The sequence below is a fragment of the Rhamphochromis longiceps genome, linkage group LG6, assembly GCF_057381845.1.
Source record: "Rhamphochromis longiceps isolate RC_006_pf linkage group LG6, R_longiceps_female_GT1.1, whole genome shotgun sequence".
NCBI classification, from domain to species: Eukaryota; Metazoa; Chordata; class Actinopteri; order Cichliformes; family Cichlidae; genus Rhamphochromis; species Rhamphochromis longiceps.
Window position 1 is genome coordinate 26,304,916 of NC_140562.1, and position 24,655 is coordinate 26,329,570.

Below are 24,655 nucleotides of genomic sequence, written 5' to 3' on the forward strand. Positions count from 1 at the left end.
TTGTACTGACCTCGACTGTCCTGAAATGTTAAAGTTATTGACTGTGGAAAAATTCCTGTTGTTTCACTTTTCCATTTTGTTTAATTATAATAAAATGATTTGTAATCCTCCTAAAGTCCACATTTAAGTGTTTATCCTTAGCTCAAACTCTTTAACATAAATTAGTGGGTGTAATATCTGACATCAGCCACTAGATGCCGTCGTTCTCGTGCCTGTATCAGGTTCATTTTCTGACCAGGACAGACAAAAACTCTGCTGCTTCCCTCCGGGTCCGTCTCATCGTGGTCTATTCTTAGAGGTTAGAGAGACACTGTGAGAGTGGGCTGGAAGGTTTTCTGACACCTCACACTAATAATTCAACTGCCTCACACAACAGAACGAATGAAAACTGGCAGGAAAGAGGCACCGACACAGCTGCACCGGCCACTTGTGGCCGTCTGTTGGAACCGTTTCTTCTTATTAATAAAGCATTGTGTGTCCTCTTCTTGCACTTCCCCAATTGTTTTCTCTCCCCCTCCAAGTGTTTTTTTCAACCCTGGAGCTATTTCTGGCTCTTGTCCCATGTACAAATGTAAATCAAAACTGTTACATAAACGCACGTCTGAATTATTTACTTTGAACGGCCTTTGAACGGACACTGGCATTGGCAAAGGTTATTTTTCTTTTAGTTTCTCTGAATGATTGTTTAATCAAAGTAATTTTAAACCTTAGTAAGCCTGTGATGTTTCATTTTAACTAAAAATGTTGTTTTACAACAATAAGATTTAGTTCTGGTTCTGCATTCATTTTTTTATTCTGTATCTATTTTCAGTGCAGATCAAATTCTGGCATACACACAGCTTTGACTCGGTTTAGTGGAATACTCCAGACTATCTCTACCTTTACTTTTTTTAACTTTCTTTTTTTATCTGGCCTAATTCTCTCGTGTTCTTTGACTTGAATGCATGCTCTTGTATAAGAGTTGTGTAGATGTAATTATAAACCAGGACAAAATCTAAATTTTTAAAAAATGTGTTCTCTATAAATCTATAATAATGCTGATCTGATTTCCCAAAGGACCAAAGGAGGATTATAAGGTCTGTCAGATAGAGAGACTTTACAAACCACAGTGGAGAAGAGAGAGAGGTGTGCAGGGGAGTCCACGTATCCTACACATAACTGCACATTCTCATCCAAATTTAAGTTGGTGGGGTTTTTCTGGAAGCAACAGTTCAATCAGATTATGGTGGTTTTTAAAATAATTCAGAGATTTCCATATTATATCCCACAATTCTAAATAGATAGGAATGCTCAAAAACTAATCTGATTATGCACTGATTCACATCAGTGAGTCAGATTAAGCTACAGTTAGGGTGATGTTTCTGGCACCAATGGCTATCATTCAGCCATGGTAGTAATGTGCCTTTGGTATGATGCACCTATTCACTTACACTGACATTACTTTAAACCTCTTAATTAGAAAGCAGGTATCAAATGTTCATTCAACACCTGAAATCAGCTCCAGATTTATTTTTTACCTGTTCAATTTGTTGTGAAATAACAAGGAAGCAGACCTCATGTGCTCATGAAACTGCTTGTCAGTCAAAAGTTGTGTGCATAAAAATGGCTGTAATTCCTTAACAGCAAATCCAATACGTTTGTTAAAGTCTGTGAATTAAAGCAGAAATTCCACACTTCAATCATACCTCTATTGTGGGATTTATAATGCTCTGTGCAGAGTGTGCAGGGGTACAAAAGCTTTGCACTTTGTACTTCAATCAAATTCTGTATGTTATTTTATTTTTTGCCTAATGTTGAAACAACTGATATGATCTCTGGATTCCTTAAAGTGCCTTAAAACCCTCCCTAAAAGCCCATTTTTATCAGACTGGCAGGCCTTGTGGAAGCCATCAGCTTGTGAACATGGCCTAACCCTCCATGTGGTTTAAAGAGTCCAAAGAGCGACTGTAAGCCGACTGAATTTTCTTGATTGGAAAAGGCAAATAAAATCCATCAAAACTTGTCTGGGTCTAAATCCGATCCATAGGAGAATGAGGAGAATGAACATCCGCAGGAAACAAACATTAGAGTGGGACCTCTCTCATCATCGTTGTGTAGGATAAGAGTAGATTTAGCCTTCCACTCACAAACCATATACAAAAAAATGGTTTGTGATTACATATACATATTCACCAGTCACTTCATTGGGTACATCTGTACAGCCTAAATCATTTAGGCCTGTAGACAGGATCAAGATGACCTGCTGATGTTCAAATGGAGCCTCAGAAGGGGGAAAACGGTGATGTAAGTGACTTTGAACATGGCGCGGTTCTTGCTGCCTGGTCTGAGTGTTTCAGAAACTGCTGATTTGCTGAGTTTTTTGGGGGTTTTTTGCACAAACGTCTCTACAGTTTACAGGGAATGTTTAGAAGAAGGCAAAATAGCCAGTTGTTCTGTTGATGTCAGAATGGCCAGGCTTCTTCATGTAACACACCATGTCACAAATCAAAAGCTCAAATAATCTCACACTGGTTTCTTGAACATGAAAATGAGTTTACTGTGCTCAAATGACCTCAACAGTCACCAGATCTAAATCCAATAGAGCACCTTTGGGATGTGGGGGAACAGGACATTTGCATCACGGCTGTGCAGCTGACAAATTTGCAGCAGCTGTGTGATGTCATCATGTCAACCTGGACCAAAATCTCTGAGGAATGTTTTCCAGCACCGTGTTAAATCTGCACCATGAAGAATTAAAGTCACTCTGAAAAACAAAAGATGCCCCAACCTGGCACTAGCAAGGTGAACCTAATAAAGTGGCTAGTGAGAGTATATGTTCTGCTATGCATACAAGAAATCCACTAAATTACAGAATGAAGTGGAAAATGTTTGTTTACAGGAATTAAAATTCAGCTTTTTCTGTCCTGTTCTTTTTTGAAATATTTGGTCAAAGCTTTCTAATAACTAATTTAAGACCTAAACATTTATTCAACTTCTCAGACTTAGTAGAAATTCCTGTTTTCGAATTCATGAAATAGAAATTAACAGTGAATTAACATTTGGAAAATGCCTCACTTTTTCTATTTGCTGCAGATTTTACATTTACTTCCCTTCACTTAAAAATTCTACAAAAAAAAAAGATAATTGGCCATAGATTTATTATTACAAGGGAGGGTTATCATGAGAAACCATGTTCCTTAGAAAGCTCAGTGCAGGAATTACCTTTATTAGAGGAGTTCTCCCTCCTCAAGTGCACACATCGATTAACACCTCCCTCAGAATCTCTCTGCTGCAGGGGCTCTTTTAACTCTCACACTATCAAGGTAGGCAGATGTGGCCCATAAAAACCTTCCCCCGGTGATCTACCTTGGGAGACACATTAATGCAATGAGCTTCTTTTGGGTAAGAATGAAATGAGGACAGTCATTAGTCAGTTAATATTAATAGATATAATCACTTCATCATGAACGGCACTCCGGTCAGACCTTTAAAGACTTTTGTCACTCCCCGTGCAACATCTGCACATTTTAAAACATTTATTTGACCTTTGTTTTATTAATCCTCTTTGGTGTGGGGAATATTCTTGTGCACGGTGCAGCTGAATGTCCCATGAAGGTTGCAAGAGCATTGCAGAGCGAATATTATAATTAGAAGCATACCATAATGTCTTTTGCAACTCTTACAATGCAGAGACACAAACACGGTATAACTGTTGCCTTGAGATTATATTATGGTTCTCCATATGTTTTCAGTACAACTGGGAGCTATGACTAACAATTATTTGCTGCTGTTAATTAAAGGAAGAATTTAACATACTGGGAAGGACAGGTTTCAGTTTATAGTTGGATGACAAAAATTCAGTTGCAGCTGAAAAATGAATCCATTATAGGAAGCGTGTCAGACTGATGCTGGCTATAGGAGAGAGAGAATCTGCATAAATTCACATATTAAATGAGCTGCTTTGATACACAGCCTGTTATAAAGAAAAGCAGTTTTGGCTTGTATAGCAAATATTACCCTTCATAATAAGAGTATGGAAAGGGTTGAATTTTTATACCTAAAGTAAAATGTTATAACTGACTCATTCCTCTGAGATGAACTATGCCTTCTGCTCAGCTGTCTTCAATTTGCATCAAAGTTTTATGATAGAAAATTTGAGTGTTTATATGAATGCTGTGATATTGTAGCTTCATATATCATATACATAATTATCTCATAACCTTTTAAAGATAAGAGTCTGAAATGTTCAGTGCTCTTTTTTATCATCAAAATGAATCAGAATCTGTAATTTGGGATTAATACATTAAAAAATTTCTGAGTATTAGCTAATTAAAATATGAAAAAAAATTCAATCAGTGTTGGAAAGTCCCATTATTGAGCAATCACTAAGACTTTACATTGGGAATATATATACATACATATACATATGGTATATTGTTGAATTACACAATTTACACATTACACATTACTGCAAAAAAAAAAAGCATGTAGAACACATTTTACCAGGAAATTCTGAGTCACAAAAATTAAAATCATATTTACATTCAACTTTTATCCTGGAGCAAGTATGATCACAAAAAAAGTTGTAGCACAAAAACAGAGATATCAGTAGATTGTCCTGTACAAACAGAACAAGGCGTTTCCAGATGGTAGTATGATTATAAATCAGAAGATAACTTAGTAAAATATGTGGACAATTTTATTTTTTAATTTTCAAGGCCTGGATCACTCCAATCTCAAATCATCAAATTTTTAGAATAAATCTTCACATTGCAAAAATAACTACTGACAATTTATGAATAGTATATAATTATATTTCACAATAATGCTAAAATAATAAATGTATATATGTATGTATATGTATGCATGTATATTCCCAATGTAAAGTCTTAGCGAGTGCTCAATAATGGGACTGAAAGCAGTCCCATATATATATATATATATATATATATATATATATATATATATATATATATATATATATATATATATATATATGACTTTCATATATATATATATATATATATATATATATATATATATATATATATATATATATATATATATATATATATATATGAAAGTCATATATTTCATGTTTAAAGTCACAATAAGTCAAGTAACCCTTTTTGTTTTTGTTTTATTTATTTATTTTATATATGTGAAAAGTGTTTGACATATAAAGCTAAAACGTTGCAGTAAAATTTCACAGTAATCATTATATATGTTTAAGAATATGCTGATATTTAATAAAAAATATATATTTTCTGCCTTTATTAAAACAGTTCCATCTAGAAACTCCAGAATTTTGTTCTAATTGCAAAATTGTCTTTTGCAATGTAAAGTTTTTTATTACTGTGTACTCAAATATGGGAAGTTAAAGTATTGAGGTTGAATGATTTTTTTTCCAGATTTTAACCAGCCAGTACTGAGACATTTTTTAATGTACCTGCCCCAAATTATAGATCCACATTTATTCTGATGGGGGGAAAAAAGTTGTGAAAATGTTAAGCTAATTGTTTTGCAGCATGGTGGTTAGCACTGTTGCCTCACAGCAAGAAGGTCCTGAGTTCAATTCCATCAGGCCGGGGTCTTTTTATGTGGAGCTTGCATGTTCTCCCCGTGGGTTCTCTCTGGGTACTCTGGCTTCCTCCCACACACCAAGGACATGCACTTAGTGGGGATAGGTTAATTGGAAACTCTAAATTGCCCATAGGTGTGAATGTGAGTGCGAATGATTGTCTGTCTCTACAGGGAGTGCAGAATTATTAGGCAAATGAGTATTTTGTCCACATCATCCTGTTCATGCATGTTGTCTTACTCCAAGCTGTATAGGCTCGAAAGCCTACTACCAATTAAGCATATTAGGTAATGTGCATCTCTGTAATGAGAAGGGGTGTGGTCTAATGACATCAACACCCTATATCAGGTGTGCATAATTATTAGGCAACGCCCTTTCCTTTGGCAAAATGGGTCAAAAGAAGGACTTGACAGGCTCAGAAAAGTCTAAAATAGTGAGATATCTTGCAGAGGGATGCAGCAGTCTCAAAATTGCAAAGCTTCTGAAGCGTGATCATCGAACAATCAAGCGTTTCATTCAAAATAGTCAACAGGGTCGCAAGAAGCGTGTGGAAAAACCAAGGCGCAAAATAACTGCCCATGAACTGAGAAAAGTCAAGCGTGCAGCTGCCAAGATGCCACTTGCCACCAGTTTGGCCATATTTCAGAGCTGCAACATCACTGGAGTGCCCAAAAGCACAAGGTGTGCAATACTCAGAGACATGGCCAAGGTAAGAAAGGCTGAAAGACGACCACCACTGAACAAGACACACAAGCTGAAACGTCAAGACTGGGCCAAGAAATATCTCAAGACTGGTTTTTCTAAGGTTTTATGGACTGATGAAATGAGAGTGAGTCTTGATGGGCCAGATGGATGGGCCCGTGGCTGGATTGGTAAAGGGCAGAGAGCTCCAGTCCGACTCAGACGCCAGCAAGGTGGAGGTGGAGTACTGGTTTGGGCTGGTATCATCAAAGATGAACTTGTGGGGCCTTTTCGGGTTGAGGATGGAATCAAGCTCAACTCCCAGTCCTACTGCCAGTTTCTGGAAGACACCTTCTTCAAGCAGTGGTACAGGAAGAAGTCTGCATCCTTCAAGAAAAACATGATTTTCATGCAGGACAATGCTCCATCACACGCGTCCAAGTACTCCACAGCGTGGCTGGCAAGAAAGGGTATAAAAGAAGAAAAACTAATGACATGGCCACCTTGTTCACCTGATCTGAACCCCATTGAGAACCTGTGGTCCATCATCAAATGTGAGATTTACAAGGAGGGAAAACAGTACACCTCTCTGAACAGTGTCTGGGAGGCTGTGGTTGCTGCTGCACGCAATGTTGATGGTGAACAGATCAAAACACTGACAGAATCCATGGATGGCAGGCTTTTGAGTGTCCTTGCAAAGAAAGGTGGCTATATTGGTCGCTGATTTGTTTTTGTTTTGTTTTTGAATGTCAGAAATGTATATTTGTGAATGTGGAGATGTTATATTGGTGTCACTGGTAAAAATAAATAATTGAAATGGGTATATATTTGTTTTTTGTTAAGTTGCCTAATAATTATGCACAGTAATAGTCACCTGCACACACAGATATCCCCCTAAAATGGCTAAAACTAAAAACAAACTAAAAACTACTTCCAAAAACATTCAGCTTTGATATTAATGAGTTTTTTGGGTTCATTGAGAACATGGTTGTTGTTCAATAATAAAATTATTCCTCAGAAATACAACTTGCCTAATAATTCTGCACTCCCTGTATCTTGAAAAATATATTTGATGTATTAAGCTAAAATGTAACTTCACTCATAATATGTGTTCAAACTTTGGACCATAAAGGTTTTTATAACTCACCTGTTTGGATTTTAACGTTTAAAGTTTGGACTGTAACCACATTGACTGAAAGCTGTGCTGACAGAGGAAGGTGTTGCAGTCACCGTCTACTAGACTAATTGTTGTCATTCAACCATGTTACTCATGTTAATGCCTCTTGGAACATTTATGATGGTTTTATTTGGAAAAACTAGGTGCTATGCTATGAGGTACAGCCTATTCAGGAAGGGCTTCTTTGGTTTGAGAAACAGCTAATATATTGATGTCAGGAAAAAAGTTAACATGGGTTTAATAGAGCTTTTCACAACTCTATTCAAAAGAAAAGGAAGTTCCATTTTTTTTGGATTAGCAGTAGGGCTAAAGAAGTCCCAGGTTTCACAAGTGCTGGAAACATTCCTCTGAGATTTTTGTCCATGTTGGCATGATAGCATCACACTGTTGCAGCAAATTTGTTAGTTGCACATGCATGATGTCAACCTCCTGTTCCAACACATCCCAAATGCGCTGTTGGATTGGAATCTGCGGAGGCTATTTCAGTACAGTGAACTCACCGTCATGTTCAAGAAACCAATTTAATATTAATTAAGCTTTGTGACATAAACGATTATCCTGATATACGATGCATCAACAAGGATGGATCCAGACTTTGTAGCCTCAGTTTCCTGTTCTTACCTGATAGGAGTGGTACCACACGTGGTCTTCTGCTTGGGCTTCAAAATATGACATATTGTGCCAGAGATTTTCTTCCACATACCTTAATTGGAACAATTAGTTATTTGATATTCTCCTGCCTTCCTATCAGTTCGAAGCAGTCTAGCCATTTTCCTCTGACTGCTGATATCAATATCAATTTTCACCCAGAGACCTGCTGCTCACTGGACATTCAGCCCGTTTTCTGTAAATCCTAAACCATTTCATGTTTAAAGTCACTTAAATTGACTTTCTTGCCCATTCTTATGCTCAGTTTGAACTTCAGCAGGTAATCCTGACCAGTTGCTCCAGTGTGATTGGCTGATTGGATATTTGTATTAACAAGCAGTTCCAAAAGTATACCTAATCAAGTAGCCAGTGAGTATAGACTGGAAATGAGTAATACAGAAAGTCACCTTTACTTTTTTGTTTAGGCCTTAAAACACAAATAAAAGTGGGAAAACAGCAAATTCTGGTTTACAGGCTTATGTGTGTGTGGTTTTAGAAACAAACTGCAGTTGAAAAACATATTTCTTGTTGGTTCCATTAAGGCTTGGTGGCTCTTTCGGGTCCCAACAGACGCGTTCATATTTAACACCAACAAGGTCCTGTGAAATTAAAATGAACAGATGAAAATATGCAGAAAGTTCATCCAGAGCAGACGAGACTGCGTGCCTCTGCTCTTGTGGTGGCCATTTCTGCATCAGCCTTACTGCAAAGAATCACATCTTGTGTTTTCAGGAGTTGTCACCATAAAAGCTTCTGTGTTCTTGCTGGTCAGGACATCTTTCACAGGAACAACCACTACAAATAATTCATGATTGTTTCTTTCAGGGGAAAGAGGGAGGGGTGGCTGGGTTAGGTGGGGGTGTGCGGGGGTAACAGAGTGCACCGTGCATCCACCAAGATGCACAGCTGACGGGTGCTAATGTGAGTTACTTACATAATCCCATTTCTAGAGAGTCACAAAAATCCTGACCTCTGGTAAATCTCTCTCCACACTGGGGGAAGAGAGAGAGGAAAGCCAGCTATTTGCCTTTTGAATGGCCACTCTGCAAAACCTCTGTCCTACTGAGTAAATTTTTCTGTTAATCCACCCATCCATGTAAAACATCTACTCCGATCTGAAAGCTGGAGGTGAGGGTGAGAAGGATGCACCTCCCTCTGCCTGATTCAAGCATGTATTCACCTACGGGTGTCCCCTTTACTTCCAAAGTACAACTATATATATTTTCTTCATAAAAGGGTCATATTTTCTCCCTTTTTCTTCTCCACCTAATTCAGCCTGCTATTTTTATAAACTTTTCAACAGCCCCCCTTCAAATTTTGATTCAGAATATTTTAACCTAAAGATTTTGTTGGGCACTGATCAGCAAAGATAAAGCTTATGTCTACACACAGGTAGAAACAGCTGCACCACCCACAGTTATCCAAACACACTCCCTAATCCCAGGATGGGAAAAAGACTTTAGAAGACATCCAGATGTAGTGTAGCAGTAAGGTGGGTTATTTTGTGGGTCCTCGAGATCTCCCTGGTGGGAAAAATTCAGTGCTTCACTTTTCCTGTCCCTCTACATCCGGGGTTTAGTCTGTTCTCCTTGTGTTTGCCTTACCCCTCGACCCCTGAAATGATCCCGCTCAGATGGGAATGTGCGTCAGCTTGTCTCTGTCGCTCCTGTCCTCAGTGTCCGTCACTTGTTCTGACCTCGTCCCTCTGTGATAAAACACAGTCACCGTAGTGTTCCCGCTGTCCTCACTTCCCCTCGTGTTTGTCGCGCAGGAGACGTCCAGCCTCACCTTCGTCGGGCTTTCTCGCTTGGAGTTTCCCGCCTGGTTACTCGCCATTACCGTCTCCACCGCGGCACTCACCGCGGCCAAAAATCCGCGTCCCCGGCAGCGCAACAGGCGCAGGAAAGCGTCTCTGAAGTCCGCGTTGAACGCATATATGACCGGGTTTAGAGACGAATTGCTCCAGCCGATCCACACAAAGACATCAAAAGTTTTTTCGCTAACGCAGTAAGGGCCGCGTTGGGCCGCCGGAGCAGCTGGTCCGGGACAGAAAGGCAGAGCGCAGTTGAGGATAAAGAAAGGCAGCCAGCAGCAGACGAACACGCCCATTATGATGCTCAGAGTTTTGAGCACTTTTGTCTCTTTTCTGATGGAGACTTTGAGCTCGCAGTGTGACTGATTAGAGGGCTGGCAGTCCGGATGTAGACTGATGTGAGACTGAGACGAGCGGGTGCTCATTTCTGTGCACAGGTGTGAAATCAGTTCAGGAACGTCCGAGCGGCAACTCTGCGCGTGCTCAGCAGCCCGCTCCAAGGAGGATATCATGCGTATCTGCATTTGGGCTATCCGGTAGATGCGTGTGTATGTCACAATCATGATCGCGACCGGGATGTAGAAGCTGATGAGGGAGGAGGAGATGGCATATGTGCGGCTGAGGCTTGAGTCACAGCTGTCAATACTACTACCGTAGTGCGCCGGATTCTCCCCGGTTGGGTCACCGATCTCCGCCCGGTGCCAGTTTAGCTGTACAGGAACGAAGGAGATGACCACAGACACTGTCCAGGTCACACCGATGATGACGGATGCAACCCTCCTATTCATACTCCTCTCATAGCGAAACGGGTTGGAGATGGCCCAGTATCGGTCCACACTAATGACGCACAGGTTTAGGATGGAGGCCGTTGAACACATGATGTCGCAGGCCAGCCAGGTTTTACAGAAGCCCCCGAACGGCCAGAAACCGGCCACTTCGGCCACCGCTTTCCACGGCATCACCAGCACGGCCACCAGGAGGTCCGACAGAGCCAACGACACGATGAAGACGTTGGTTACTTTTGCGCGCAGGTGCCGATAGCGATAAACGGCCGCGCACACCGTGAAGTTACCTAAAAGTGTCCAAATGATGAGCAGCGCCAGAACACAGCCCGTCAAGACGCGGTGCGCCGGTAACCCTTCCCGGCTCCTAGCTCCTACCAGCGCCAAGCCGGTTGTATTATTCATCGCCTCGTCCTGCGCTCGGCCACATGTCGAAGTTAAAGTGCGAGAATCCTCGCCACTAACAAAACAAGAGTCTTAATGGTAACCCACAGTGGCGACTGAGTGTCCTGCTCCACTCGGGCTGATCTCAGCTTCTGCTCTGAGCGCACAGCAGACTGACTGGGGACCTGATGCACCACCAGCTATGCTCACTGCTGACAGCACAGCTCCCAGACGCGCAGAGCTGAGAGAAGTTTGCCACCTGAGAAAAGCAGAAATCATGTCGAGCCATTTTTAATTTTCTCTGTGAACAGTTTCATTCTGCATTACTGTTTGAGATTAATCCCTTCCCGGTCTCTCACTCTCGCTCTCTCTCTCTCTCTTATTTTCCTAATCTCAGGACTCTTACCATCAGTGGAGACGTTGCTGTAACTAAATGAAAGCAGGATGATTCAACACAAACACACAAAAGACTTTCCTTTACAGATGTTCCCATTAATTTAGGCCAGTTTTTCAGTTCATAGAGATTACAGCCAGAAATGCTGAAACTAAAATCCCCCCATAGCGTTTTATTATTACAATTTTTTTGTTTCATGCATTTGAATCAGGATATTCGTTTTGGTTTTCTTTGTTTTTTCTTTCCTCACAGACACATTCAGTGTCTCTAATCTTTATTTATAACAGTGTCTTGAATATTTATGTATGACAGGAATACATGGGTTTTTGGTTTATTATCTAAATATAGTTGTCAAGATATTCTATGTGGCAGGCAGAGTGTGGACCCAAATGCAGGACACAGAAACAGTCCTTAACTCCAAAAGTTGTATTGCTTTGTATTTTAGTATTCTCACAAAAACCAAAAATACAAAAGCCAAGACAGTGCTGGAATCAAAAATGCAGAAAACTCAGAAGCTAAGGAAAAACTAAGGGAAAACACAAAATACAGGAGCACACTACTAGAGAGGAGCCTCAGAAAATAAATACACAAGAGGTGGGAGCACAGCTGGAACTAAAGTTAAACTAAACCCTTAACTAAACTTAACTAAAACCTAAAAAATGACACAAAAGTTACCAAAACAAAACTAACTAACTAAAACAGGAGACAGCTAAGACAGAGCCGGAGACTTAACAAGGTATGGGAAACACACAGCAGGCAGAATAAACTGAAACGGAATATAAGAAAACTATAGCCAAGTATTAAAAATATAGCCTGAGGATGTAAACAAACATAATATCTGCAATCCATTAATTAAAAAAGAGTCCATAACACACAACGTTGCATCAAAAGACCCAGGACCATGACATCTCTTCATCTGGTTTCACTCAAAAATATTTGCATGTTTTCAAAACAGTGAAGTCAGTCACATCATTTGTAGTGTTTATTTTCCCTCAATCACCCAGTATCCAAACAATCACGTCCTTAATCTCATTATATTGGTTTATCAGCTAATCATTATTTTCACATAATTTCTGTAAATCCATGCTTTGGTCAAGGACACAGGAGAATTGTTACAGTATCAAATTATTCAATTTCACAACAATAGTTTGATTTTCTGCTCAAAAAGATGCTTTGACTGACCAGGAGACAGCTGGCCTGTATCCAAAGGTAACAAAAACACCTACAAAATCCAGTTTGTCACATTTTCAGTCTTATAATAAGTTAACAGACTGCTGGCTGTTACTTACGATGATGGTGATATGGTGTTTTTTTAATATTAACTCTCAGAGATTCAGACTGTATTCCCTTATGTTTTGTTTTACCATGTATTCATGCACTGTGTTGTACTGTTTTATCTGCCAGGCCTCTGGTAGAGAACCCAAACTTGAAGTATAAAAAAAAAACACGGTCAATCCTTCAAGCTCGGGTCCTCTACCTGAGGCCTGGGAGCTTGAGGGTCCTGCGCAGTATCTTAGCTGTTATATATTATATATATATATATATACATGACATGCATACACATTTCTTCAGAGGACTTTGACATAAACTTCTTTTCTGGAGACTTAATCTAACCCAAATTCAGACTACTACTTTACTCACTATACTTTCAGGTGAACACTGAAACGAAGTCGGAGAACAAGTGCTCAGCTGAAATAAAGTAATTTACATTACTGGAATTCATATTTTGTCTCCAAAACAGAGTTAGGTCAAGACTGTATAAACAGAATAATGGTCTGTTCCCACAACATCAGTAATACAAGTGCACTCAAACACAGACACACACAGACGCACAGGGCAGTGGATAAAAGCAGAGTTTTTGGCTGGGAACAGAAGCAGATGGCACAGTTGAAGTCACAACATCGGTAATGATGCTGAAATAGCACTCAAGCAATATTTGATCTTTATTAATGGCAATGGGATTTTATTCAAAAAAAGGTTTAAATGAAAGAGATAGAGATAGCAGCACAAAGCAGAGGGCGTGGAGGTGATCATCAGATTATGTCTGTCACCGTTGAGATTTTGTACTTTTTTTGTGCTTTTGGCAGGGTAAGACATACAAAGGAATTAGGTCTCTTCGTTGAAATGAAAGTGTTTACACATGGGCATTAACTCCCTGTTGCAGGTAATGGTCAAATCAAAGAAGACAGTTTAAAGGCCAGAGCATATTATAGTAATTAATAATAGTAATTATTGTGCCAGCAAACACATGAATGGTAAACATTTAACACAAAGTGTTAGTGCTGTTATTGTACACAGTGGTAAGTTCCAGCATTCACAAAGCTGCATTCAGTCTCATCTCTTGTCCCTGTGCTGTCTCTCTGCAGAGATCCTAACACTTACTGTCAAACTGCTTTTCCATCTTTGGGATTTCCTTGTCGCACTTTTCTCGTTCTCTTCACAGGTTGTCCTCCAGTGTCTCTTGGGGCTTTCTTCACTAACCTTTTGTTGCTCAAACTTTATTTTGATGGGTTTTACTTCATCCTCGAAGGGCCTCAGTTCTCAGCTTTTCCATCCTCTGCTTTTCCATCTGCATGTCCATTTCTTTGTGAATTTTCTTCCTCTGATCTGTGAGTCCATCATCCATTTGCTTTTCCCCCTCTTCTCCTCTGAACTCTGGACGAATTAATTTAAGTGTCTTCAAAGAAACTCTCGTCACATCTTCCCTTTTGTATTTCCTGAACTTCCCCTTCAGTATTTTTATTTTTTTACTGTAATCTTTTTAGATCCTCTCCTCCATTGATTTTATCCCTTTCTCTTTCTACTCCACCTGCTCCTCAAACATGTTGGTAACTTTGTGAGGTCTTATCAGTCAAGTCTTACTCAGAACTTCAGTCAACTGCTTCTCTTGTATCTTCTCCTTTCTGTCATTTTCCTCAGGCTCTCCCCTAAAATCCTCCCCATTTCTCTTACCAGTTTCTCCTTCCTCTGATTTTTGCTGAACCATCTTTAAATTTCTCTCATAGTGCTAATTTGTTACATTCTGCTGCTCCTAGTTCTCATTCAATAACCACTTCTCCATCTGTAGGTGATGAGCTACATCTTCATCCATTTTCTAGCAATTTCCTGTGATTTTGTGCTTTTTTTTTTAATTACCTTGCTTCATAATATCCACCAAGCAAAATGACTTCCAGCACCTGTTCTTTGCTACAACATAGTACTTTCCATCTCTTGTGGCCAGCAGCTCAGCCAGATTCCTGCTCCCACCTATCACACCCCGTTCATGGATGTGCACCACCAAGAAATGTCTATTAGTTCTGTCTCACTTCCTCTTTTTCCTCCTATCTAGGAAGTAGAGGAGGCTAATACACCTTTCTTCTTCCACTTTCTTCTTCACTTTTTGTGAACAAGGAAGGAAAAAGCAAAGTGCAAAACTGATGAATGACATGAATTATTGTTTATCCTCATTATTCCCCCAAAACACTGTAGTTCTGTAGATATCTCGGTAGGTATGTCAGACCATATGGTCCCTCTGGACTCTAACTGTCATTACTGCTTTTTTTCTCATGATTGAAGAAAGTTTGTATATCTGAAGCACTCGGCTCAGCAGGCCTCTGCTCTGAGAAAACACAGTCCAGAAAGAAGCAGCCTGATAATGCAGATACAAGCAGTTTGTGAAGAGGTTGGGAGGAGTGTTGTCAACAGGATAGTAATGTGATATTTATATATGTATTTGTCATTTAGGTACCAGGGGTCAAAAATGAGTTGTTATTCTGTCCTTGTTGAGGTCAAACAATCCAAAGAAACAGACTGAAGCAGACACATCTGCACAAGAATGTCTAAAAGTCTTTGCAATAACTTTGTGTTGCATCTCTTGGCGAGAGGAAATTATCAGCTAAATGTTGTCCTTCGTGTTGCTTTCATAGCACGCTGCTAACTGTAGGCTAACTCAGTATTTCTTTTTCCAAACTCCACTAGATGGAAGCAAAGATTAGTTCTTCTCATAACAGCCTGACAGCGATGTCTTTGTGACAGCAATGACAAGGAGGACAGTAGACTTTTTTTTAAAGATTAAGCAACAATTGATTGTTTTTTTTATTATTGATGTAATTTTTTTAAAAATACTGCAGAAAGAAAATCATTTAGTCAGCTATGAAGGAATTTATTTGGTGTCTGAAAATGGGAAGATAAATAATAATGAACTTCAATTTAAGCCTGCAATAAACTTTATTACTTTCTATTACTAATATTTCCTTCCAATTCGAAAAAGATTTAAAGAACAATGTACTTTTTTGTTGTTGTTGTTTTGTGTTTTTTATTTAGGAACATGAGAGCCAGTCAGTTGCATTAATGCTTTTGCCATCCAGGAACTGTCTACACACTCTGGCCACATGAGGATGATCATTGTCCTCCAGAAGGAACCAGAGGCCCACTGAACGAGCCCAACCTCTGACTGTTGGCCAAAAATGTGAAAATCTGTATAAGATTTCAAGGATTTCCCTCCCAGACCTTCACCCACTGCCAAACCAGTCGTGTTGGATCATGCTGTGTGTGTGTGTGTGTGTGTGTGTGTGTGTGTGTGTGTGTGTGTGTGTGTGTGTGTGTGTGTGTGTGTGTGTGTGTGTGTGTTTTATATGCTTGTCTACCTGATTTTAATGAGTACTGACTTATAGAAAAAGTGCTAATACATTAATTTATGATTCTATCCTCTGTTTTTACCTCTTGTACTGTTAAAGTATCTATGGGACATTTGGTTATGCAAGTTCATTCATTAATTCATTCAGTCAGTAACTGAATCGTCTCTAATTTGACCTAATCTGCCCTCCAGAGGCTCTTTTCTGAATTGAAACATTTAAATAAAATAAACCAGGTTCATTCAGTTGCCTGCCCTCTACAGTCCAAACAAACTGCTAATCATAAAAAAAAAAACAGGTGAGGGAAAATGAGTGTCTGTGATATGGATAAGATACAATGTTAAGTTTATAAGCTGCATTTTATATAAAAAAAACAAAAACAAAAACAGGACAATAAGAAGGGGACAGAATTCACAAACACACCAAATAAGATTTAAACCACCACAAACTGAGCAACAATCATTTTTAATAACACAATATCAAAGGTTTATTTTTAATTGTGCCATTGAGCAAAGTGTAAATTAGCAATAAGGTAGAGTGCATCACCCTTTATTGTGAAAAAGTATCACTAAGGTCAGATAGTGTGTTAAAAGTCTTTGTGAGGTAAATGTTCACCTTTTCTCTTCAAGTATGGAGAACTTAAGATAAGATAAGATAAGATAAGATAACCTTTATTAGTCCCACACGTGGGAAATTTGTTTTGTAAACCAATGTCAGTTTCATGTGGCTTTAACAGCATTAACTCACACGATCTACCAGTGATAGTGTCTATAAGGATAGATGTGATTCATAGGCTGTGTCATCGACATTTACACTGTTTCAAAAGTATTTCAGGTTTTCCTCTTGGTGCTCCCTCCCACATCGTAGCCAACTCTGGAAAATAGCATCCTCTGGTTGCTTAAAACGTAAGGCAAGAAATGTAATGCCTATAGCTGGATGTTTGGCTGTTAGCTCATCAATAATAGAGTCCATGCATGTTCAAGGCAAGGCCTGGATTGTCTTACTGCTCCACTGCTCTGTGACACATGCAAACAGATCTTACATAAACTAACCGAGAGGCTTTCCGTGCACACGTGTGGTTAAATGGATGATTTGTGTGCAGTGACCTCGTCTTCTTTACGTCGAAACAAAACAAAAACCCCAGACAAACACTTACATACACGCACACACACACACACACACACACACACAATACTGACATGAAACACGGTTTTCTTGCGGACAAAATAGTCTTCATTTGTCTCACGTTGCATTAAAGTCGAACAGAGGTGTAACAAGACTGGAGGTTTAGTGTCGATGAAAAGTAGAAGAAGCTATCAAGACGCCTTGGCAATGATGAGAATGCTCATGAGGAAGACCATGACGAAAAAGATCCACATAAAAAACCGATCCATCACCTTGGCAACTTTCTTCCACTCTGCTACCTTGATGCACGTGGCTCTCTGCTCACGGAAACAGTTTGCAATGTACTCGATGTTCTTAACCACCTGAAGAAAGGACAGATGGACACTTAAAGGTTATTTATATAACATCCAGAAAGCCATTGCTGCTAATGACACTTGTGGCCATTAGACAAACTGCAGTCTATAAGTTTCTAGAATTTACATGACAGCAAGAGGTTCATACCAGACCGTTCAGCGCTGTTATGTTGCAGTGTTGCATTTGCTGTAGTTCCTTTATGCTTTAACACACTTAGTTTGAAACATCGTCTAAATTTAATTTAATTTCAAAGGACACCAGGGCATGAGAATACATCACCAGGGAAGTCTAACAAAAACACTTTTACAAATTGCTGGCTTTCCCCCAAATAAGGTTTTTAAAAAGATTTTTCCCTGGAAGTTTTACTACTATCAGTGCTGTCAGGTGAGTCCAGTGTCTCCTCCTTATAATCTTCCTCATTTTCCCCCCTTTTCTGTGGGAAACAGTTTCTTGCTTTGTACCATTGCTTTTATTTATTCTTGGATAAACACACAGTCGGACTCAACACTTAAGATGCACCATGGCTTACGTTGGCTGATGAAGCATTTTGGTGTTCATGTGCATAAAAAAAGGTTTGCAAGCTATTTATAACTTTGCTGATAAATTAATTTACTGATTAAGCCATTTAAAACGATCCAGATTACCAGCCATGGCAGCCCTGAGGGTCTGAATAAATTAGCTTACTCGCACTACATTCGATAGTTAGGCAGGCTAAAATTACCTAACATTAGCAAGAAGAAAGCTTGGGGTTGGCTTTTTCTCTTGAGGTTGTCCTATTTGGTTTTCTTCTGCCTCATGTTAGCCAGTGTTAGCAACAATTCCAAGTGTTAAAGTGGACTGAAACTATCCGGTTATGATGTTCCAGCATTTCCCAGGATGCAGCCTAACTGCTCATCTGCTTTATACCAGTTGAAGTTCAGGGTCTTGCTGCTGCAGTCAGCATTCACTCAGATTTCACTCTGGATTCTTGACTAGCTTAACGTTAGCATGCCCTCTTGGCAGATGCTTTCAAAAACCCAAAGTTGTGTTAGCAGCATGATGTGTTTGTTTCTGTCCTGGATGCAGTTTTCCACTTTACCATTTATTTTGTCCTTTTGTGCAATAATAATAAAATAAATGTCCATATCTACGCTCTAGACTGTCGCTATTTTCCTCCTCTGAAATGCAAACTGAAATCAGTTGATTGTAGTACGAGTGCAAGAACCAACAACGGGATCGATAGGTAGACATGCTAACAATTTTAAGAATTTGGACTAGAAACCGGTTCCCTAATGCTGTAGTCAGGTGCTGCTTCCTCCTGATACCATAAGATGCTTGCTTAATATAAAGAAAATAATATCCAACTCCCACTTACACCCTCAACATATTTTTTTCTTTCTCAGCACTGTGTTTCTAAATCACGCATGATTTTTTAAAAATGAGATATTGGCTCAATGCTTCATCCATGAAAATACTGGGAAGTTTAGTACAGATTAATACTGGATAAACTGGTTAGTTTGCAGTACTGTGGTGAAGTTTACAGTGATGCAATATGTTGGACTGGTGCAGGGTAGTCTGTGGCGTTCATTGTCAGTGTACGGTTACATCAAGACATCAATTTATATTTAAGCTGATCAGCTTACATATTGTTCAGTTCAGTTAAATCCCAAAAGATCAGTAAGCTTCAGATCAGCAGGAACAGAGTGTTAATGGTCTATATGCAAAGAAAACCAATCTACTGGAACTCACAATACAAGCTTTTATAGATCATTCAGAAGTAGCTTGAAATTTCCAGGTATTTAACCCCAAACTTCTGGATAATATCTAAAAAATTTTGACTTTGATCTAAATCTTCCTGGCATTTTCCTTCCAGTGGCAGAAATAAGCTTCTAAAGTTTTGTGTGTCTATTTCTAGGTGGTTTTCCGAGGTTGCACAACTAAACCAGATATTAGGGTTTCCCCTATCTGACAAAGCACAGTTTAACCCCTGGCCAACACAAATGGATTTCTGACTTGCCAACATAGCAGCTAGCTCACTAATCTTAGTTTGTGTCCTCGCTAACATTTTTAAAGAAAAATCCTCATTAATTGATTACTCATTGGTTTCTGTCCTTATCTGGAGTTTCTTTTAGAGTTTATGCTGTGATGAAACAAACTGTTTTGTGGTTTGTACAGTTCCTTGTTCCTTGCCAGCTATTGTTCCGTAATGGCAAAGGGGCAGAAGAGAGACACTGAGGGAGGGATCATTAAAATGAAAATAACTCCTTCCCCATTCACCAAGTTCACAGGCTGTAAGGGGCAACCCAAAGACATGGAGAAGATGTCATTTTACCACTCACACACTGGCAATAAAAAATATTAAACATATAAAAGTCCTACATATCGCTTCTAAATTAATATTAGTTGCGTTTAAAAGTAGTAAAGGATGAAACAGCATGAAGTGTCACCTGTTTATGTTGGATAGAGGGGCAGCAGCAGGGACAGGCAGGGACTTGAATCTTCTCTGAGGAATAGAGGATCTGCTCCTTAAACCCCCCATTCAGGTGTTGGAGGTGCAGTGGATGCCGAGGAGCCTGGTAATCTAGTTCATCCCTCCTGATGTGGTGGTAACGCTGAGTGGGCTCATGCTTTGCGTCACCCCTCTCCAGCCTGGAAGCGTGGTTGTTATGGTTGTTGTAATGGTGATGCCTGCTGTTGGTGTTGCCATTTGCTTGTCTTTTGTGATGGTTTTTGTGATGATGTACACCATTCCCATTGCTGTATTTGTTTGGATCACTGTCAGTATAGTAGAAGCCATCATGGAAGCGGTCGTCATGGTAGCAGCTCTTATCACCCATTGGTTCCTCTGGGTAGAGCGGGGTCCTCTCGCTTTCTGGCGTGGTGCAGTTCTCCCCGACTTCATAGACAAAGAAGATTTTTGACATGTAGTCAATGATGAGCACCTTAGCCCAGTAAGGGACTGGTTTGGCTTCAGCACCGCAGAAATGAATGTTCATGATGAAGATGGTGAGAGAAGTGGAGGCTGTGATCATAGTCATGGTGGCAATGTAGTACTTCCCTAAAAAGGAAGATAGAAGAAATTACAGATTTATAAATAGAGTCTATTAAAAAGTCTGTAAAAATAATAAATACATAGGGTCAAGTGTATGGGTAGCTTAAAAGTAGGTAATACTGGTTTATTTATCTTGAGATACCATGCAAAATTTTAATATATAACCACAAGACTAAGTAACCAGTGGGGCCCCGATTTATGTGTAAAATCTGTCAAAATTTTGACCTTGTGCTTTATATTTTTGAATGAATTTTTATGCATTTTTATTATGCCTGTTTTTATTATGACTTTCTACAGTTTCCATACTTCCATAAATAAATCAGACCTATGTAGGGCATGCTTTCTGCAGGAGGCATGCTCTCAGCCACCAACAACTGGAACACAGTGAGCGCCAGCAGAACTGTCACCCCCAAGGAAACTTTCTCCCCCGAGTCGGCTGGAAGGTAGAAGCCCAGCGGAGCCAGGAAGGAGATGAGTAAGCAGGGGAGGAGCAAGTTGAAGATGTAGAAGGAGGAGCGCCTCTTCAGGAGCAGGGTGTAGGTGATTTCAGTGTAAGGATCGGAACAGCAGCCATACATCATGACGTTTCTAACCGCTGGCATGCCGTGACACTCCCACTCCACATTCTCCACAAAGTCAGACAGGTCCCCGCTGTCCATGCCCAAACTGATGTCCACCTGTGTGGAGTCCATACAAAAGCACGATGAAAAGATGTTAGTGAAACATGTACAAACAAGTAGAACTACGATGATGAAATCATGTTAAAACCAAGAAAATGAACATTTAAATCACACAAAAACAACACCCACCACAATAACTTAAACCCAGTGTTGCAAATTAGAAAATCATTCCACCCTGGAAAACAACAGTTCAAAGAAAAGCTCAAAATTACCACAATGAGTGTATTTAAACTTCTACCACAACTGTATGGAGAAATAAGCTCCTTAAACATCTACTTTAGCACATTTTGCTTGTGTTCATCTGTTCACTCAGTAGTGTCCATGAGTGTTTCCATACTTTCTATCACTGAGTTCAGCAGTGAGAACATACTGATAAATATTTAAGACGCTATGTGTTTGTCAGCCATATATCTGTCTCCTTCTTGCTCTACATGCTCCCTGTGTGCAGACACACCTGGTTTCCATTGTAGGTCCAGGAGCCAAATGTGAGATTGCACTGCTGCCAGTCAAAGGGGAAGTAGGAGACGTCCACCACACAAGAGCTCTTTGTGATGGCCGGAGAGTCCCAGATGATCTCTCCGTTGTAACGCAGCTTCACGTTAGTGTTGGATGGGCCTGACGACTCCTCATCTGCTCTACGTGGACAAAAACAGAAGGAATGCGTGAGCTCGATCAGATGCACCTTTTCCATTTGATTAACTATAAAAATATGATTCCTCATCTTCTTTCTGTTCTTCTGTCTTTGTTTGTTACTGACTTGTTATAGAGGACAATGTCGGGCTTCCAAACCAGGTCACTGGGGATGTTGATCATTTCAAGGTCATCATATTCCTCCTTGTCCCACTTCAGGTAGGCATCATGCCAGACCTGCCTGATCCACAGGTATGTGGTTAACACCTGATTCCTCTCATCCTAAACACACACGAACATAGACACAGTGACAGTGCCTCGATTTATGGCTCCCACAAACGGAGTACACTTGAAGACTCCTACTTTATATTACATTATCCTGAGTGTGATCCTCACAGTACACTGAAAGGCTGTATGCTGAAACCCATCTTTATCTGTAGCTCTGAAGATGTGACCACTGGGAGTAAAGAAGCTCTGTGAAAACAGCCTCTTTGTCAGATCTGAGAAGAGGCCTACAAAGGTTAAATGATCTGGGTTTCCCAGCTAGTGCTTTTAGAAATGTAAATTTGTTACTGAATGCTTGAGTTTCAAACTGGAGGCGTGGAGTTTCATAACAGCCAGTGAGGGTCTAACACAGCAGGCTGGTATAAAGGGGACTAAGTGTGGGAACCATGGGGTTTGGTGGGTGCTTGGCATTTGGAAATCGCAATTTCTTCAAATTAGCATAAATATGATTATATCTTTATTCAGTTGCAACATTGCTTATCTTCATTATGACAACCGCAGAGCAACCTCAGCACTAAAACATACACGACTGAGTGTCAAAAAGATGGAGCGGGTGAGTGTTTTTAATTGCATTAGTCTGCGCAGGCATGCCTAATAAAGGGGAGGCTGAGTGTATGTGAGTTATTACCACTGTACAATAAATCATCTGAAACATGTTACAGGAAAATGTGACTGTCAGCTGCTTCTTAAATTTCTTATCTCTACAGCTCAGATTGTCATCAGATCGATGTAAAATGTTACCACATAATACCGCATTATTTGTTTTTTATTACACACCATCTTAACCCTTAACACCTACTGAAGCATATTAAATATATGGATTTTTTTCTGGGTTTTTAGGACTTTTGCATCATCAGTGGGATTTTTTACTCCTCTGAAAATCCAAAATAAATTGCATAATACATCTTTAAGCAATACATTTGAGGGGGAAAAGCCAGATGTAGAAAATATGACACAAATTAAAACTCATATATTTAATTTTTTATTGGAATTGTCTGCAATGGTTTCATTGTCCATGCTTTAAAGGGTTAAAGTGCAACCTCGGCATAATGCCACTCTGGATTTTATTGCAAAAACTGTGCATGTCACTGTTAAAATGTTGAACCGGTGTGGCCAAGCAGTGGTCAAATCCACACAATGTTTCTTCTAATATAGCAGTCATCTCACAGTTTGAAAAGGGAACAAATACACCTAGCTATTGATAAATGTAATTAAATTAAAAAAAAACTACAAAATACCTTAATTTTTTTCCACATTATATATTCCCCTGCAGGCTTTTAAAGAAATGATGGCTTGGATTTGGACATACGCGTCCCAGACTCGTATTGAAAAGTTTAAGTAACAAAAGGGGGCGACCACAAACGTTCCTCTCTACTCACCATATCTTTGATCTGTGACAGAGTGATCTGCAGGGAGACATTGAGGGCTTTGTCTGTGTCCTCTACAGGTCTCAGAGCATTGGAGTAGTTCTCCATCAGGTCGTTTAGAAGTTTATGGGCATAATGACCCTGAGCACAATGGGACACTGAGGAGCAACACACAGAAAGAGAATGGAAGGCTGCACTAAACAGAGAGAAGGAAACTACAGATGATGAAGAGTAACAAATCTAACTTGGCTTATTAAAGCAAACTCCCGCCTCAGCGGTGCAACAGTTAGTGACAGCTGCGGCATCAAAATGAGAACTGACCTCGCACCAAAAGGCCGATCCAAACCATCAGCAATGCCTTCCTCATTCTTAACCGGTCACAGGCCCAAGGATCAATTATTCAGCAAAGCAGTCGCTGGGACAGCTTGTGTCCTAATCCAGCGTCACTCGATTCTGATCTCCATTCTCCCTCGCTGAAGCCGAGCCAGCCGAGACCACAGAAAATTCTCGAAATCTTACATCCTGTCAGAAGCTCTCAATGCTTCGCTAGTTGTTAGTCGCAGTTCGTCTCTGTCACTGTCTCTCTCTGTGTGTAATCGCTACTGGAACAGGACCTGGAGCTATCACACACACATACACGCACACACAATCACACATGCATGCACACACAACCACACAAACACTCAAACACAGGTACAGGTGCAGTATCACATAGCACACATGCACTGGGTGAAATGCGATGCCTGCAGCCCCATCCACTTCTGTACATGACCACAACCAGCTGTATGACACACACACACACACACACACACACACACACACACACACACACACACACACACACACACACGCTGAACCCTACTGTGTTACACAGCTAATGACAAATGTCAGTCACACACATTCAGTGCATCTCAGTGACACTTTCTTGCCCATGTTCATGTCATTTAACAGGAACACTGAGGATGTGAAACGAGTCAAACATTTCACATGACAATGAATTTTACACAGATCCGGGTCTAAATCTGTAAACAGGAATTTAATAACATGGCAACAGATCAGCCACTGAGAGCAGATTTCATCTTCAGCTGTTGAGGAATCTACACCTAATAGATCTCTGTCATACCACCCAGC

At 39.9% G+C, this 24,655-nt stretch overlaps 2 protein-coding genes across 2 annotated transcripts; both read right to left on the bottom strand.

Moving 5' to 3' along the window:
- Positions 1-8,494: 8,494 nt before the first annotated feature.
- LOC146668099 (D(1) dopamine receptor-like) lies at positions 8,495-11,122 on the bottom strand. Its single transcript, XM_085408590.1, has one exon. The coding sequence runs from the start codon at positions 11,064-11,066 to the stop codon at positions 9,696-9,698; it is 1,371 nt and encodes a 456-aa protein (XP_085264716.1). The 5' UTR covers positions 11,067-11,122; the 3' UTR covers positions 8,495-9,695.
- A 6,246-nt stretch (positions 11,123-17,368) lies between these two features.
- On the bottom strand, positions 17,369-24,085 carry chrna9a (cholinergic receptor, nicotinic, alpha 9a). Its single transcript, XM_085408592.1, has 7 exons — positions 23,846-24,085; positions 23,537-23,682; positions 22,000-22,154; positions 21,697-21,877; positions 20,888-21,239; positions 19,958-20,568; positions 17,369-17,539 (listed from the first exon to the last, which is right to left on the bottom strand). The coding sequence occupies exons 1-7, from the start codon at positions 23,889-23,891 to the stop codon at positions 17,369-17,371; spliced, it is 1,662 nt and encodes a 553-aa protein (XP_085264718.1). The 5' UTR covers positions 23,892-24,085.
- Between the last annotated feature and the right edge of the window lie 570 nt (positions 24,086-24,655).